Source organism: Primulina tabacum, chromosome 2 (assembly GCF_025594145.1).
Source record: "Primulina tabacum isolate GXHZ01 chromosome 2, ASM2559414v2, whole genome shotgun sequence".
Taxonomy (NCBI): Eukaryota; Viridiplantae; Streptophyta; class Magnoliopsida; order Lamiales; family Gesneriaceae; genus Primulina; species Primulina tabacum.
This window is the reverse complement of record NC_134551.1, coordinates 2,161,444-2,178,237: the sequence shown is the minus strand read 5'-3', so window position 1 is coordinate 2,178,237 and position 16,794 is coordinate 2,161,444. Positions and strand designations below refer to the sequence as shown.

At 35.4% G+C, this 16,794-nt stretch overlaps 4 protein-coding genes across 5 annotated transcripts; 3 read left to right on the top strand and 1 right to left on the bottom strand.

Annotated features, from left to right (window-relative positions):
- Positions 1–2,548: 2,548 nt before the first annotated feature.
- Positions 2,549–5,239, top strand: LOC142524295 (non-specific lipid transfer protein GPI-anchored 11-like). 2 transcript variants are annotated; one of them, XM_075628227.1, is made up of 3 exons: positions 2,549–3,122; positions 4,734–4,790; positions 4,887–5,239. In XM_075628227.1, exons 1-3 carry the CDS (start codon positions 2,699–2,701, stop codon positions 5,003–5,005), a joined length of 600 nt encoding a protein of 199 aa, XP_075484342.1. In that variant the 5' UTR covers positions 2,549–2,698; the 3' UTR covers positions 5,006–5,239. The 2 variants fall into 2 exon arrangements, with proteins under 2 accessions (XP_075484342.1, XP_075484336.1); XM_075628221.1 differs by having other exon boundaries at positions 2,552–3,122; positions 4,878–5,239.
- Positions 5,240–9,069: 3,830 nt separating this feature from the next.
- Positions 9,070–9,959, top strand: LOC142524294 (3'-5' exonuclease-like). The gene has a single exon (XM_075628206.1). The coding sequence runs from the start codon at positions 9,155–9,157 to the stop codon at positions 9,797–9,799; it is 645 nt and encodes a 214-aa protein (XP_075484321.1). The 5' UTR covers positions 9,070–9,154; the 3' UTR covers positions 9,800–9,959.
- Positions 9,960–10,482: 523 nt separating this feature from the next.
- Positions 10,483–11,552, bottom strand: LOC142524284 (uncharacterized). The gene has a single exon (XM_075628193.1). It carries the CDS (start codon positions 11,518–11,520, stop codon positions 10,720–10,722), a length of 801 nt encoding a protein of 266 aa, XP_075484308.1. The 5' UTR covers positions 11,521–11,552; the 3' UTR covers positions 10,483–10,719.
- Positions 11,553–13,804: 2,252 nt separating this feature from the next.
- On the top strand, positions 13,805–16,655 carry LOC142524277 (ADP-ribosylation factor-like protein 8b). The gene is made up of 6 exons (XM_075628180.1): positions 13,805–14,128; positions 15,284–15,365; positions 15,481–15,513; positions 15,633–15,754; positions 16,022–16,183; positions 16,307–16,655. Exons 1-6 carry the CDS (start codon positions 13,827–13,829, stop codon positions 16,422–16,424), a joined length of 819 nt encoding a protein of 272 aa, XP_075484295.1. The 5' UTR covers positions 13,805–13,826; the 3' UTR covers positions 16,425–16,655.
- The last annotated feature ends 139 nt before the right edge of the window (positions 16,656–16,794 follow it).

Genomic DNA, 16,794 nt, shown 5'->3' with positions numbered 1-16,794 from the left:
TGGTCGTTTGTATATACGAACATGTGTATACTAGGGGCATGATTACCTTACTAGGGGAATAAAAAAAATTAGAATGTTGGAAAGAATCATAGAAACAATAATCTATCGTACTAAATCATAAATAATTTGACTGAAAACTTAAGCGTATCAGAAATCATAATTCTGAATTCTTTATAATGTGCTTTGATATTCCATGTATACGCACTATTTTTCTTGGGAAAATATTTAGTTTTTTATTCTTTACTCTCTTTTTTTGATGAGAGAGAAAATATAAAACGTGATTCCGGATAAATAATCCGAAATATTTCTTGATCATTTTATTTTGAGTTTAACTTATCAGATATTATATAATTATTCATATATAAACTAATATAAATAAAACTCCTCCAATAAGTTGGTGATGAATTATTGTACAAGTAGTCAAACATCCCCTCGTATTTGTTTTCAAGCAACCGCATCCTCAAACAAACAACCATGCCCGATTCAATTCATTCTGAACCGGTTTCATTCATCGGTTCAATTATTATATATTTTAATTTTTATCTCCCGTATTTAATGTATTTCAGCAAAGATGTGTCAAATTGGTGTAGCTGGAAAACCCATTATATATATCTACCACCTGTCATTCAGGATAGTAAAGGCGGCGATTGGTGAGAAAATAAAGGCCGTGTATTTAATGAATTTTGAAAATATATCTTATTCATTTTTATGGAAAATATATAGTTTGGAGATAATATTTAGAGTAAATTTTTTGTGAGACGGTATCAGAAATTTTTATCTGTGAGATGTGTTAATACTATCATATTCATAATAAAAAGTAATATTCTTAGCATAAAAAATAATATTTTTTTATAAATAACCTAAATAAAAAATATATCTCATAAAATATACAAATTTTTGCCTAATATTTAATATCATCAGTAACAGAAGACAGCATATATTGCAGACATGTTGCATTTATTTGGCCATCGAATTTTTTTTAATATCTTTCCATCTGTAATAATAAATGCCTTGATAACTTTAGACAGTTTTTTTTTTCCTTGAAACGTGTGAACGACAATTGGATGGGGTGGTATCCTCACATGCGTTCTTCAGATTTTCATTTTCGTATAATTAATCTTTAAAAGTTTATAAAATTTAAATTTATTTTGTGGATAGAGTATTTAAAGTTTTTATTTTATATGAAAATATGAGTATTTACAAAGAAAAAAAAGCTTGGAATATTTATTTTTTTTAGAAAATCTCCTATGATTCAAATAAAACTAGTGTTTGCTTGGTAATGAAGATTTACTTTATTTTTTTGCTGATTTTACATCGAAAAAACAATTAATATTTATTTATATTAGTGATCGATTTATAGAAATCAAGCAAACAATCACTTAGAAAATGGTCAATTTGCGTTTTAAAAAAAAAAAAACACGTATAATTTTTTTTACCATGTCACGGAGAAATTAGGATTACTTTCCCACTTGTCTATGAGATATAAACTACATAATTTTATTCAATAATATAAGATAAAAGGGCAAATTATTCTTTTGCTCAAACTGCAAGTAACATTGATAGGAGGTTTACATACAAAGATATTTATTTATTTTTAAAAAAAAACACCGAATTCATTGCTAAAAATATGGTCAAAAAATTGCATGTGTGGAAGAAGGAAATACGTCTCAAATATGAATACGTCTCAGTTGTAAACCAACGCATGCAGTTTGGCATTGGACCGCGCGACAAAATTATTGTCTAGACAAAGGTTGGCTAAAAGTCGTTGCTCATGTTCGATCAAGGATCGCATACACAAGTATTTTGTGTTTTAACATTTAAGTTGACTATCTCTTTATCCTGACAGTGATCATAACACGAAGTATATATTGTTGTATATATAATTGTATTTGATCATGTCTAGGTAGATGGAGTGAATTGAGTGGATAATTTATCGAATAGATATGTGTAATTTTTCTGTGACGATTTTGACCTGATTGATGAACTTGGATGGCCTGACCTAATGGGATGAGCCCGGGTCAAACGATCTACAGACAAGCAACAAGAAAATGTCAGTGGAGCGCAAGTATTTCCGACGTGAGCACTCCGATGCTAAAGTTAGTACAAGTTCACTAAGTAGCTAGAGAGATAATTTATGAATGCAGTAGAATGCAATATCTCATATTTCAAATGAAAAAGTAAACCTAAGATGATATCGATTATGTTTGCGATTGTGTGAAAAAGCCAAAAAGCATAAAACCCTTTATATAAAATAAATATAAAACCAACCATTCCTTGAAATCCTATGTGAGTTCATTTATACACAAGTTTGACTGCAATTTTTGTATATTATTTGGCATTTTATCTTTATTTAACAAGTGCTTATGTGTATTAAAAAAACATTTAAGTAAATGATTGGTTATCTTTCCAATATCAAAACTCTGAATTAAATAAAAATATATTAGAAAAAAATAAAAAATAGGACTAAATTAGATAGATACATATAAATTTTGGACAAATAAAAAAGAGATGATTCATATATAAATAAACATATAAAAATCCCCTTTTTCCGTAATAGCGAATGCAAACTGCCTAAAAACTTGAGATTCAGTCCCTTATTATGACAAACTGGCCCTCGTACAAGAAAACCTAGCAAGCACTTGATCAAAACTAAACCTCGCACTTCCACAGAAGGACGCACCCCCACCAAATCACAGCAATGGCGAAGCCCAAAACCACCGCCCCCACCACCGGTACAGCCTTTGTACTCCTCTTCGCCGCCTTGTTCTCAGTGGCAGCTTCAATATCACCTGCGTCCTCCCCGATTCCATCAATATCAGTGCCGCCATCGTCTGCGAATGCTCCGGAACCTTACTCGACGGCGCCTCCTCCAGGCCCAGATTGCTTCGTGTACCTTCTAAAACTGTCCGATTGCCTGACTTTCGTGGAGAAAGGCAGCAATTTGACGAAACCGGACAAAGGCTGCTGCAAGGAGCTGTCGGATTTAGTGTCCACGCAGCCGATTTGCCTGTGCCAACTGCTCGGAAACCCTGATAAAGTTGGAATCCCGGTGGATATCAACAAGGCTCTCACGCTTCCTTCTGTCTGCAAAGTCTCGACTCCTCCGGTTAGCTTGTGTTCGGGTAAGCATCTTATTCATATTTATTCTCATTTTCGTAAGATCTCCGGCAATCAACAGGACTTGACCAAAACCAAAAATTTAAATAATTTTGTCCAATGGTTTTCTGATATGATTTGTATCAACTTTGCGAGAATAAATTATATGCACTATGTTTTACTCCTAAGAAATATATCTCTACTATTTTATGTTTAATCTGTGATCTTCAATAATGAGATCTCTATACTAATTACTTTGTAGATAATTTCTGGTTAAGATTCAATATTACAAAAGTTTCATTTGTTGTCTTATTTATTTTTCATTTATTTATTTTTATGTTGATATTATTATTAATGAACAGTATAAATTTATTTCATGATTTTTTTTGTGTGCATTAATTTCCGCAAACAGATCACGTGAATTCTTTATGATTGACAACTGTCCGTATTTACTGTTATATGAGTATCCAATAGTTGTAGGGTCTGCACGGTTTATTAAATCTCAGTTCGGTTTAAGTTTTTGGTTTTTATTTTTTAATACTTAACCCGAAAACCAGATACATATTTTTTTATTGAGTAGTTTTTCTGTGAGACGTTTTCACGAATCTTTATCTGTGTGACGGGACGAGTCAACTCTATTGATATTCACAATAAAAAATAATATTCTTAACATAAAAAGTAATATTTTTCATGAATGACTCAAATAAGATATTTGTTTCACAAAATACAACCAGTGAGATCTCACACAAATTTTGTCTTTTTTATTACCACGTTGGGCTTGGCTAGGTTATTTATTTATTTCTACTTGTGTCGGATGATTTAGGAAATTCAATTAAAATATAAAGATACGAGACGAAAAAAACACGAGGTTTACGGTTGTTATGACATTAAGTATATATCTTATAATTCACATTTATTCTTATATTTGAAATTTATGATTTTTGTTTTATGTAAATCTCATTGACGAGGATGTATTTGGATAATTGGATATATCATTAAAATAATATTGTAAAATTAACATCTCATTACTTGTGTTTCTAATGCATATTATTAATACGAAAGAAAATAAGTTTTAAGAAAATCGTGTCAACAGGGTGAGGCTACACCCGGTGGAGTATAGTCTTTGGATCGGTGGATCTCACATATGTGGGGTTCACTCCGATCCAAAGGCTGTGCTGCACCTGCAGGTATAAGGGAACACCCTAGCCTCACCCATGTGAACATGGTGTTCTCGATTTGTCTATATTTTTTTTATAGACATAATATGGGTTAGCAGTCCGATATCGGTTAAATAAAATCTGTGGGAGTTGTATATGTGGACTTGGACAATGTTTTCCTATTGTACTAGCTTTTAGGGTTGATTTAGGTCCAAATTTCAATCTTGAAATGATATCTGATCTCAAGTTCAACTGTTGCTTCAGATGTTCATTCTTTTGTGCACCGTTATTTGTTGGGTCACTCGTTTTGTTCATAGTTGGGTCATTCGTAAACTCCATGCTCAATATATAACTTCATGATGTTTATTATTGGACGTGACGTGGTGTGTAAATATTTTTTGGGTTTAGTTAGGTCCAAATTTCAAATAAAAGTACATACCAAACAATGTTTTGGTTGACGGTTTTGTTTCGATGATGCAGCCATTGGAGTGCCCGTAGCAGAACTTGCACCAAGTGTATCCCCTTCTCCTTCAGCAGGTAACGTATTTTATTCTCCAACACATGCTTTGTAAAAATATTCAATAAAAAAATTTATAAGTAATTATTGTACTTTTCTTTGATCAGGTGGACCAGGTGCAGCAGGCCCGTCTACTGGAAGTGAGGCTGTCGGAAGTCCTGGCAATTTTGCCTCCAAATCTGAACAAAACATCCTCATCGGACTAGGAGCCCTTTTACTCGCATACTTCATTTGATTACACTTGTATTATTTTAATCTTCAGTGATTAATTTCTTCATTTTATCATTTATATGTAATGTACTTAGATACTCCGTGTCTTCTGCTGCTGCGTCGATTGTTTGATACGCGAACTTGATTTCGAACCTGAGTTTCACAGGATATGATTGTATTTTCCTATCTTTTAGTATTATTTGCAGTGAAGTTTTGGCGTCCAAGTTTTAATAAAATGGTTTCCGGCATTATCCAATTATCTCAGAGCCTTTGATACTTTGGTGGTTGTTTTGAGTAACTTGTTACAAATTCTAGTATTTAGCTATTTTGGTTTGGGTTTTGGGTGGATATCCCACCATATGTTTCAATTTCAAAATACGGCATCCTTATTTTCTTATTTGTAATATTTTTCCATGATTATTATTATCATTATCATTTTTTTTATTAATGTTGATTGATCAAAATCATGGTAAAATATATTCTCAATTTTAACATTATTCTACGATAAAAACAATGTGTAATGCTCAAGGATTCTTCCTTGGTCTGATGCCAAGAATGGCGACTGATATTCTCACATTTAGAAGAGATTTTGGGTTTGAGTCGAGTATATGTGCATTTTATTAGTATATTTAGTTGTAATAGGCTATTTGATGGTTTTGAAATGAAATATATATATATATAGACAAGAAATGTGAGAATGGAATCTTAATTCAGTCCAGCGAAGTTTTCAACTCATTTTTCATGGATTCCTCCATGTCCCTTCTCCTCGAGGTTAGAATCTGTGAAAACATTTTATCATTTCATCTGCGAGTTTGGTCTTATTTTATCTTATTGGAATTGTTTTTCCTTGTTTATTTTTTGTTACTGTTTTAATGGAGATTACTTATCTAGAATCTGCAGATACTCAAAACGAATTTTGTGTGCGTTGTATATCACCAAGATTTACTAAAAAGGGTGCCTTCGTTTGGGGTAGAGGGTGTTTTCTTGTTTTCTAGTTTGTTAGTGAAGATTCGACTTTTGATTTAAATATTAGAGATTTCATAAGCAGAAATGGTGATATGGAGACTCGTTTCATCTGGGATTTTGGTATAAGGATTACATATTTATCAATTCAAAGGTTCTTCAATTTGTGGAAGGCAAAAAATGTTGGAATCTCACCTAATTCTCTATGTGGATGAAATGTGAATCTTCCAGCAGGGGTTCCACTGACCTCATACCAGAAATTATTGAAATTTTATATACAATGTTTTTCATTAGTTTCTCGCATTCTTTTTTATTTTTGCCTCCCCTAATTCATGGAGAACTATCTCTCAACACTTGACCAAAATCATGGTCTGCCCCATCTGAGAAGTCGAATCTTGAAAATATTAATTCACTTCGCTATCTATTGGGCTGCATATGCAGTAGGAAAAAAACGAACTTCTGTTCTTGCTTAAGATAATCTGAAGTGCTGCTTGGCGTTCGAGATATTGACAGGTGAGAGATAAATATGAGTTGCTACTTTGCCACATGAATTTAGTGTTCTTGAGCTTGAAAAGATGAACTTTTGTGGCCAAATAATTGTTTTATAATCTTGTAGTGGTGCTCTTGCAAATATTCATGTAAGGTTTCTGTCAGAGCACATGGTTCTTGTTAGTTCTAGGGGCCGACGGAATCCTACCGCCTTATGGTAATTACAGGTTTACGAACAATAACTGTGAATTTTTAATCATTGGACAGTCATTAGCATACGAATTATTTATCTGCTTTTGGCTTGTAAATAGCATTTGTTAGTTCAATGTTAGTACGGTTATGGCAATAAATTCATCTGTGTCTCAGGCTAGATAGAATTTGAACGTCGCTACAGAATGCTTATGCTAATTTTAGGGTAATGCGAGAAAAGTTTTAAGGCCCATTGAAGTAAGAACAAAAAATTAGTCGTAGAAGAATCTGCCTCCTCCATTTTGCAGGAGTCAGATATTGTTTTTTTGTTGGGATGTAACATTAATTCTTTTGTTCTTTTTCATTCAGTCGTTCTGTTTTCTTATTTTTTGCAGTTACACGTATGACGATGCCTTGTTAGGTTGCCTCTATCTCGTAAATCACTCGTTCATGTATCCCAATATCTGATGGTCTAGCCGCACCGCTGGTAAAATTTTGGTTGTTTACTGGATATTTTGTTGTTGGAGAGAATCCTTAAGGCCAAAAACAAATGTCAGACGAGGATAGAAATCTAATCGAGATAGTAGGAGGAGAATACCCCGATCAACATCAGCAAACTCATCCACTATGTTCATGCACCAATGGCAACATTTTCTGGCACTGCCTGGGACACTTTCAAGGGAAAAACGGTCTTGAAGCTGAGATATGAAGAATACGTCCCAATATCAATACGCTGTATCAAATCTATTTGTACGTCAGCTAGATCATCGTGGAACTTGAGCTCAATCGCAGTGGCACACCGTTTAGTCCCTGTCCCGGTTGGGGAAAGAGTGTATTTGTTGTAATCTCATACATTCATCGAGCAGGATTCGTGTAAATTCCTGATCGATGAGATCAAGGCATCAGTTCCTACATGGAAGAAGGAAGTTTGTACCAATGGCAAGGTTTGGAAAGAAAACTCTGAATTTTTTTGAGAGATGGGACGAGCTCCCGAAACCTTCATTTGATAAAGGGCATATGCTGCCGAAAAAAAGATTCCGTCGATGAGGGACGCGGTAGAAGGGGGTGTTTGCAGCGGAAAGGTGAAGATTGTTATGCTATGAAGTGTTGAGGATTGTATGAAACTACTCCTTTAGCGCCTAGTATGGTGATTCTTTGACATCCCAAAGAATCATTACCCTGTTTTGTTGCTTGCTAAATCGTGCAAGGACTTGGGATTGTTGCTATTCCGAGTACCTTTGATCACCTATGGCGAGAAAGCGGAATGCTTTTTTTCCCCCCCTCTATTGTACCAAATATCTTATTTCTTAATAAATCTCACATAGACTAATAAGTACATTTGTTTTTCTTAAATATTTTACTCCACCACAACACCACACAGTCTTTATCTCACTATCTATATTATATTATCATTTATATTTAGGTCATAAATGAAATATAAATATTATGTAGCTTAGAACCATAGTTTAACATTGTTTTGAAAAATTATTAAATATATCGTACGTTTTCTAATGTTTAGAGCAAATTGGATGATTAAAAACTTGTGTGAGATGGTCTCACGGATCGTATTTTGTGAAACATATATCTTATTTGGGTCACTCATGAAAAAATATTACTTTTTATTGTGAATATCGGTAGGATTAATCCGTTTCACAGATAAAAATTCGTGAGATCGTCTCACAGAGACCTACTCAATAGGATATTATTATGAGTAGGGGTGAGCATTCGGTCGGTTCGGTTATCGACCGAACTGAATTAGCCATAACCGAACCGAATCGAAATATTTATCCATAACCGAACCGACCGAATTAATTTTCATAACCGATGAAAATCGAACCGAATTAAAATCGGTTAGTTCGGTCGGTGACCGAATTAACCGATTAATTTTTTTTTAAAAAAATTGATTTAACTTTAATTATATATGTAATTTTTATTGAACACTACGGTCTAAAAAATGCATAAAAACATAAAATCACACACATTACAAACGTATAAGTTTTATTTGAACACAATTAATACATATTATATTGATTTAAAATTAAAAATTAAGATATATATATAAAAATTGATAAATAATAAAAACTTATTAAATAATAGTATTTATTATATCGGTTAATTCGGTTAACCGATTTCAAAATTTTAAAAACCGTAACAGAACCGAATTAATCGATATAACCGATTTTTTTTATTTAAAAATCGAATTTTCGAAATAACCCAACCGAATTTCTGAATTGACTCGGTTCGTTTGGTTAATTTAGTTTAAGCGAAATCTTGGTCACCCTTGCGAGCATGGGTAGTATTTTGTCTACTAATAAAACTCGAACACTCGACTTAAAAAATATTTAATTTATATTTAAATTTATCGTATTAATTACAAATAAGAATTTGGTTATATTATGAAAAACATATGAAAATTGGAAAAAAGGAAAAGAAAAAGGTTGATAGATTGACGGATGCATATTTCCAATTCATTTCCCATAAAGAAATCGAGTGTTTTTTTTTTTTTTTGCAGAGAAGAAGAGACCAAGAAACAATGGCGATGACCCTAAGTATAATCGACCACCAATTGCCCTACGATACCCACAACACCTACGAAGTTCTCTTCTACGACTGTACCATCCACACCACCGTGACCCACGATCCCGCCACCGTGTCCCGGTGGATCTCTGAAGTGGAGTCCATCCATCGCAGCCGGCTCCGCCACCTCATCGTCGGACTCGACGTCGAGTGGCGTCCCTCCTACAACCGATACAACAATAACCCAGTCGCCACCCTACAACTGTGCGTAGGCCGCCGTTGTCTCGTCTACCAACTCATTCACTCCCCGGGAATCCCGTCCTCTCTCACCGGTTTTCTCTCGAATCCCAACTACACTTTCGTGGGGATCGGCATCAAAGCTGATTTGGAAAAGCTTGAGGAAGATTACGAGTTTGGGTACAGCGCTAATTCAGTGGATTTGAGGGATTTGGCGGCGAATGCCTATGGTAGAAGCGAATTGAGGAATTGTGGGGTTAAAACGTTGGCGGAAATCGTGCTGGAGAAGGAGGTGAAGAAGCCGAAGAGTGTGACTATGAGTAGGTGGGATAACCCGTGGCTGACTCCTGCTCAGGTACAGTATGCTTGTCTTGATGCATTTGTGTGCTTTGAAATAGGCAGGATCTTGAATGCTTCTGGTTGAAAATTTAAGGCGCTTTGTTCTTGGTTTTCATTTTCTGTGTGTGAAGAAAAAACATGAAATGTTGGGTTTTAACCACCAGAAGAAGAAGGGATTGTTCTTCTGGGAATGTTTAAATTTCATTTGTTTTGGTGTTTAATGATGACTTTTGGCCTGTTTGCAATCGCTTCTGTGTTATGGAAAATTGCGAATTACTGCGATGAGATTGAAATTTGACTAGACAGCGACGATCCATTTTGTTATTTGGCATAAAACGTGCATACCCACCATCGAAGCACACAAAACTTCCAGATTCAACTATAGCTAACATTGAGTAGCACCCAGAGACCTCTGCACAAACTATGTAATATATACACTGTAAGCAAAAGACTTCGTTCTTTGCTCCAAATAGTAAAGTCCAAGCCATTACCCAATACAAATTTATTTCAAATCAACTATTTGTCACAACAAGGATAAAATATGTTGATTATATATAAACTTGGATAATATTTTTACCGCTGAGACAAAAAAATATGGCATCATTTAAGTAAATTATTTATTATATTCTAGATTTATATGTGTGATTATATCACAAATATCTTTAATTTCATATATTATTATTTTTATATCTGTGTCTATATTCAGCAAAAAAAATTAATTTCAAAAAATATTTGAATGTAGTCCATCTTAGGCCCTACTTTAGCATATATATTTTCATACATGTTTCTTTTTTAATCATTGAATCGAACTAACAGTTTACCTCGTACGATACAATCAAGTGCAGAATACCACAACACATTAATAATAATCAGTAATATATTTAACATAGGAGACAGTCCCATTACCAATTATAATATATAATATAATTTTTAACTTGATAGGAACAGTTATTTTCATTTAGCTATCCCAATGGATAATTAAATGTTACAGAGGCAGCGTAAGCTTCAAGGAGCATAGCCACCGCCTTCGCCATCACCGGAGCCACCACCATATCCACTAGCATGTTCACCTCCAGCATATGCACCACCTCCGCCTGAACCGCCTCCTGCGCCACCGCCATAACCTCCACCATGGGCTCCTCCAGCTCCACCTCCAGCCCCTCCACCACTACCATATCCCCCGGCTGATGCTCCTCCAGCACTAGCAGAGCCCCCTCCAGCGCCATGGCCTCCGCCACCCCCATATCCTCCACCGGCAGCATAGCCACCTCCACTGCCTCCCCCTTCACCTCCTCCGTATCCACCAGCATGTCCTCCACCACCAGCAGAACCTCCTCCTCCACCACCACCTCCTCCTCCACCTCCACCACCATGTGCACCTCCCGCACCATAGCCTGCACCCCCTCCTTCACCACCTCCACCTCCATACCCTGCACCATGCTCCCCCCCAGCAGCATACGCAGCCCCACCTCCACCCCCACTACCACCTCCACCGCCACCACCTCCAGCACCATGCTCTCCTTCTCCGCCATACCCAGAACCTTTTCCAGCACCTCTTCCAGCACCACTCGCATACCCATGCTCGACCACACCTCCGCCAGACCCTCCACCGGCGCCACCACCCCCACCACCATACCCTTCCCCAGCCACATCAACAGCCTCTAGGATAATCCTTGCTGCCGAACATATCGCCACACATGATAACACGAAGAAAAGCACACAAACAACTCGTTTTGCAGCCATGGGATGGATTTCAAATTGAGAACACTCAAATGAATCATACAACCACACTGAATTAGTTTGCATGGAGCAGTGGGGTTTAAATAGGAGTTCGAAAAACGCGTCCATGCACTGTGGAGATTGAAGAACAAGTAAAAAGAAGGCGCTTTTTTCGCCACAAAGTGGTCCAATTCACTAGAACACCACAAGATTGCTGTGAGTAGTGTGCTTGCGTTGTCCCCCATTTCCGATTATCAAATTATTTCAAACCAATATATGAAAGAAAGATTTGTATCTGACAGTAGTGCTCCATGTGCATGGCGCCGTCATTTTTTGCAATGCAAATAACCTACTTAACATATGACTCCTAGTTGTCAAAACCTTGATCATTAGATCAGTTGCATCGCATATTAGATTTCTTGATCCATATGTAAGTGTACATAACGCATGTCTTGCCCCCTTTTGTCTTCGGTAACTACCATGGGTATAATTTGCGCTATACTTTATGTTAATTACTTAAGTGTCACTGCTTACTAGTGAGATGAGATAAAAATTGAGTCGAACGCGGAATGATGCAATCATAATTTTTTTCCTTGAACTTTGCTAGTTCATAGATTTGATATATGAGTATCGATGGCTGATTGGCTTTTTTGAATCTTTGAACATATAACTAACAAAATTTAAAATGTTCATGATTAACTGATTCATGTATATATAATCATTAGACACATATATATGACTAAATTATTCAAGCACGAGTTAAAGTAATGCTCCTCAATTTACATTTAATTTTCTACATAATCGCTTAGATCACGATGATGGAATTCCAACTCACTTTGAGAGTCTCTTTCTTTCTTTCTTTTTTCTCGCCTAATTATTAGTCCACTACATATGTGAAACTAATCGCAGTGTAGCTAGTGATACGTCTATTTGATCATGTGCTGTGTTTGGTATCATGTACTAATTTTACATGTATGTGTGTATATATATTAGTTGGTTGGTGACCATTTCAATCCATTTAAAAAATATATGCAAGTTCATTATATACTACAAAATTAAGATTAATATACTTTTCCATGTGGTTACAGTTACGATTATGGTTTTTTTTTTTTTTTAGGTAACAGGAACCGAATCGATGATTAGCAGAGGTAGGCTTGGAAGATCCGTATTGACCGGATTTGGTACTAACATACTTGACCTTTCCTGGCACTTAGACTGTGGCTCCAGACTCGAGCCTGCTTGGGCTATGATGATTTGATATCGTCAAATGAGTACTCAACCTAAAACCCGACATGGCATTCACTGCGTTAACTGCATTTCATATATCATTCTATATGCATGGCATAGGTGAAGGGGGAGGTAGCGGAGGTGGCCGTGTTGCTGGTGGAAGATATGGGGCGGCGGCGGCGGCTTTGATAGTGCTAGAGGAGCAATAACCAGTATCATAATTGCTTTATTAAATATGTTTGTGCTAAGAATTATTTTGTTATTGGATCATGCAATGAATGAATCCGTATATGCATTGTTATGTTTTGGCAGCACATGAATAGAGTATCAATAAAATTAAATCTTACGGATTTAGAAATAATGCATTAAAACAAATTAATCATAACTTTCGAAAGTCTGTCGCATAGAGTTTGTAATTACGGTTTTAAATGACTAATATGTTTTTCATGCTATTATGGTTATTTCGGAGTTGGCTTAATGCCAATCGGAAAATAACTTTTGCGAGTTTCATCGTTATAAAAAAATCCTACATAAGATAATTATATATAAAATAGGTCTCTTGTGAGACGGTCTTACGAATCTTTATCTGTGAGACGGGTCAACTCTATCGATATTCACAATAAAAAGTAATACTCTTAGCATAAAAAGTAATATTTTTTCATGGATGACTTAAATAAGATATTCGTCTCACGAAATACGACTTGTGAGATCATCGCACATAAGTTTTTTCCTTATATATATTGGTTTAAAAAAATTGTAGTTATATATATTAAAGGTTTTAGCATAAAAAAAAAATCATTTCATTCAAACAAAATAAAGTGATGGATTATGTATATAATATTTTATTTTTAGTTGTTTGAATAGGTATTCATATTTCAAAGTTTTTAATCAAATGTATTCTCATCAACATTCTATCTTTTTGTCCTTTTTAAGGTGATGTAGATTTTGATTAAAGCTAGTTTTTCATGTTTAATTTTTTAAATAAACTTTATATTGTAATGTTTTTTTTTTTTTTTTGCCTGTTTTCCACATAAATGATCGTTTTTTTTTTTAATTATTATTTGAGAGTAAATTTGGGAAAAAAATTAATAAATTTGTAATGTCGTGGGCCTTGGAGGCCCAATCAATCGACCCCATTATCTGATTGGTACACGAAACAAATTGTAATGCGACATAGAGGAGCTGCCCCAATCTGCAGCGATTTCGTCATTGGACACGTGAACATTTCTGGTTCGTTGGATTCGTACGGAATCATTCCGCCATTTTTCGGGTGTGTGTTCGGGTGTGTGTTCTCTTACACACACCGGCTCGCCTCAAAAAGGATTCAAACAATCGAAGAGAACAACAGGGCAAAACAATTTTCTTTTCTTTTTTTGGAGAGGTCCATTGAGAGAAGACAACTTGGAGATCTGTCGCGATCAATTGAAGCCATGGGTCTCTGGGACGATTTTCTCAATTGGCTGCGGAGGTTTGGTTCCTGCTAGTTTTAATTGTTTTTATATTAAAAAAATTGTTGTTTTTCAGCCAATATGTTTGATACATGGAAATGAATGCGATGGGATGCGATTGTTGGAAGTTTTGGTTTGATGGAGTTGATTTACATGTTAAATTTAGTTGTAGGCTTTTCTTGGGCTGCTTTTGATACTGTCTGTTTGTTTGTGCTCGGCGTTGGGAAATTTTTGATAATTTATGAGTATGTTTATGATTTATCTATCAACTTTTCTTTGTGACGATTCTGAGAATTTAGGATTATTTTTGGGATGGCCATAATCTGGTGTGGAAAAAGATGTGAATTTCGTAGGTTTGAACGTGGTCTACCATTAGACTGTTACTTTTTTGGCGAATGACAATTGACAATGTATTTATGTTAGCCACGTTCTTAAGCAGATTGAGGTAAACCTGTTGTGATGATTATTTATCAAGTATGTTTTTGACTCCATGATTCGTTGTTGTCCTGCTAGTTGAAGGTCTCTCTTGTGCAGTTCGTGATTTGTCGGTGTCCATGACTCTTAATAGTACACAACGAGTACACTATATTCTCCCAAGTTTCTATCGATAAGTTTTGCAAGAGTCAGTTTGTTAACGCAGTAATGCTCATTAAAACATGTTATGAGGTAATACTTAGTAGAAACAATGGTAATTCAGTATCCTTACCAGTTTGAACGCAATATATGTAAAATTTTAGAACAATCATGAAAAAGAAAAAAAGATGCATGCCTTCGAAGGTGGTGGAGGTGGCCATCAACTGGAAATACATGGGGTATTTATTATGATATTATCATCATTATAGACTTGAGGTCGAGGGGGGTTGGGAATTGGGAATATTTGTTTGAGAAACAGGGCCATGTTGGGGAAATGACGGTGGAGGTTTTGTGCAGAAGACGAGACGTTGTGAAAGAAGATTATAGTGAGTAAATATGGGAGAAGTAATATTATGAACAGAGAGTTACATGGCGACTCTGTTGAGGATAGTTAGGACCAATAACTACATCTACATTAGAATGTTAATGACCATCAGTTTGTCTTTAGAGAAGTAACTTAATCATATGTTTCTAATTTTGCTCCTTTACTTTGAACTTGTACTTTATAGTTTCTCCTCTTTATCATTTTGCAATTATTTCAGCCTGTTTTTCAAGCAAGAAATGGAGCTGTCTTTGATAGGTCTTCAAAATGCTGGGAAAACTTCACTAGTAAATGTTGTCGCTGTAAGTAAATAAATGCATTATCCTTTTGTGTATGTTTGTACAACTGTTTGCTTATGTTTCCTTTATTTTTCATCAAAGCACTTGCATTTACTTTGCCTCTCTCTTTTTTCATTAGACTGGTGGATATAGTGAAGACATGATCCCTACAGTAAGTTTTCTAGTTTAATCCAAGTTGATTATTATATCTAGTTTTTGTTCGTTACTTCGTTAGCTTCTAGATTGTCAATACATTTAATTCGAATACTGAGTCGAATTTTTATCATTCAGGTAGGGTTTAATATGCGGAAAGTTACTAAAGGGAATGTTACAATAAAGTTGTGGGATCTAGGAGGTCAACCGAGATTTCGCAGTATGTGGGAGCGGTACTGTCGTGCAGTTTCTGCTATTGTGTAAGCTACTAACTCCGTCTTCTGTGGCTTAGTTTGTACTATGATTGATGTCGCACTTCCCACATCGGAAGGCAGTTTCCTATTTTAAAAAGGACGGCAAAGAAAAGTGACCAATATACTCCCAACTCAAATCTTATCGGTCAAGTGATTGTGCAACTTGTAGGAAGTATGATCTTTAAATACGTGTGATGATGATGTTTTAGTTGCACAGGTTTAAATATATAATACCGTTCCAATTTAATCTCTTTTAAACGTGATTTTGGGCAGCTACGTTGTTGATGCTGCCGATCATGAGAACGTCAACATCTCCAAGAGTGAACTTCACGATTTGCTGAGCAAACCATCTCTTAGTGGTATTCCTCTACTGGTGCTAGGAAACAAGATCGACAAGCCTCAGGCACTATCTAAACAGGCCTTAACCGACCAAATGTAAGTATAGAAGTGCAATTTCAATCGTTCAAAGCTCGACTATCATAGTGTGAACTAGCATTCACCGCTCCTGCATATCTTTCTTCCAGAAAATTTTGAATTAAGCAAACCGTGCTTGTGCAGGGATTTGAAAAACATCACAGATCGGGAGGTTTGCTGTTTCATGATATCATGCAAGAACTCCACGAACATCGATCAGGTCATCGATTGGCTAGTTAAGCATTCGAAGTCAAAGAGCTGAGTGTTCAAGACTCCAAACTCTTCTGTTGTGCGGATTTTCTGTGGTTTAGTTGTGATTGTGTTGTATGTTAAAAAGTATTTGTTTTCAATTATCATTTTGAAAGCTGAATAATCTCTTACCTGGCGGCATGTTCGATCACATTAAGTGATACAATTTTCTTCGTTTCTTGTATGGTTATGTATTATCTGTGTTGTTTGTGATGTTATGTCGATAAAAGATGTTCCGAGCATTTATCTTAGTGCGTTTAATCGGTGGTGTTAAAATTATTTATAGCTAAAAGTGATGTGGAAGAATTAGAAATGTGAAAATGGAATCTCCATTAAAACTAGTTATTCTGTACACGCGATACAATCTTTTTTATCATTATCGA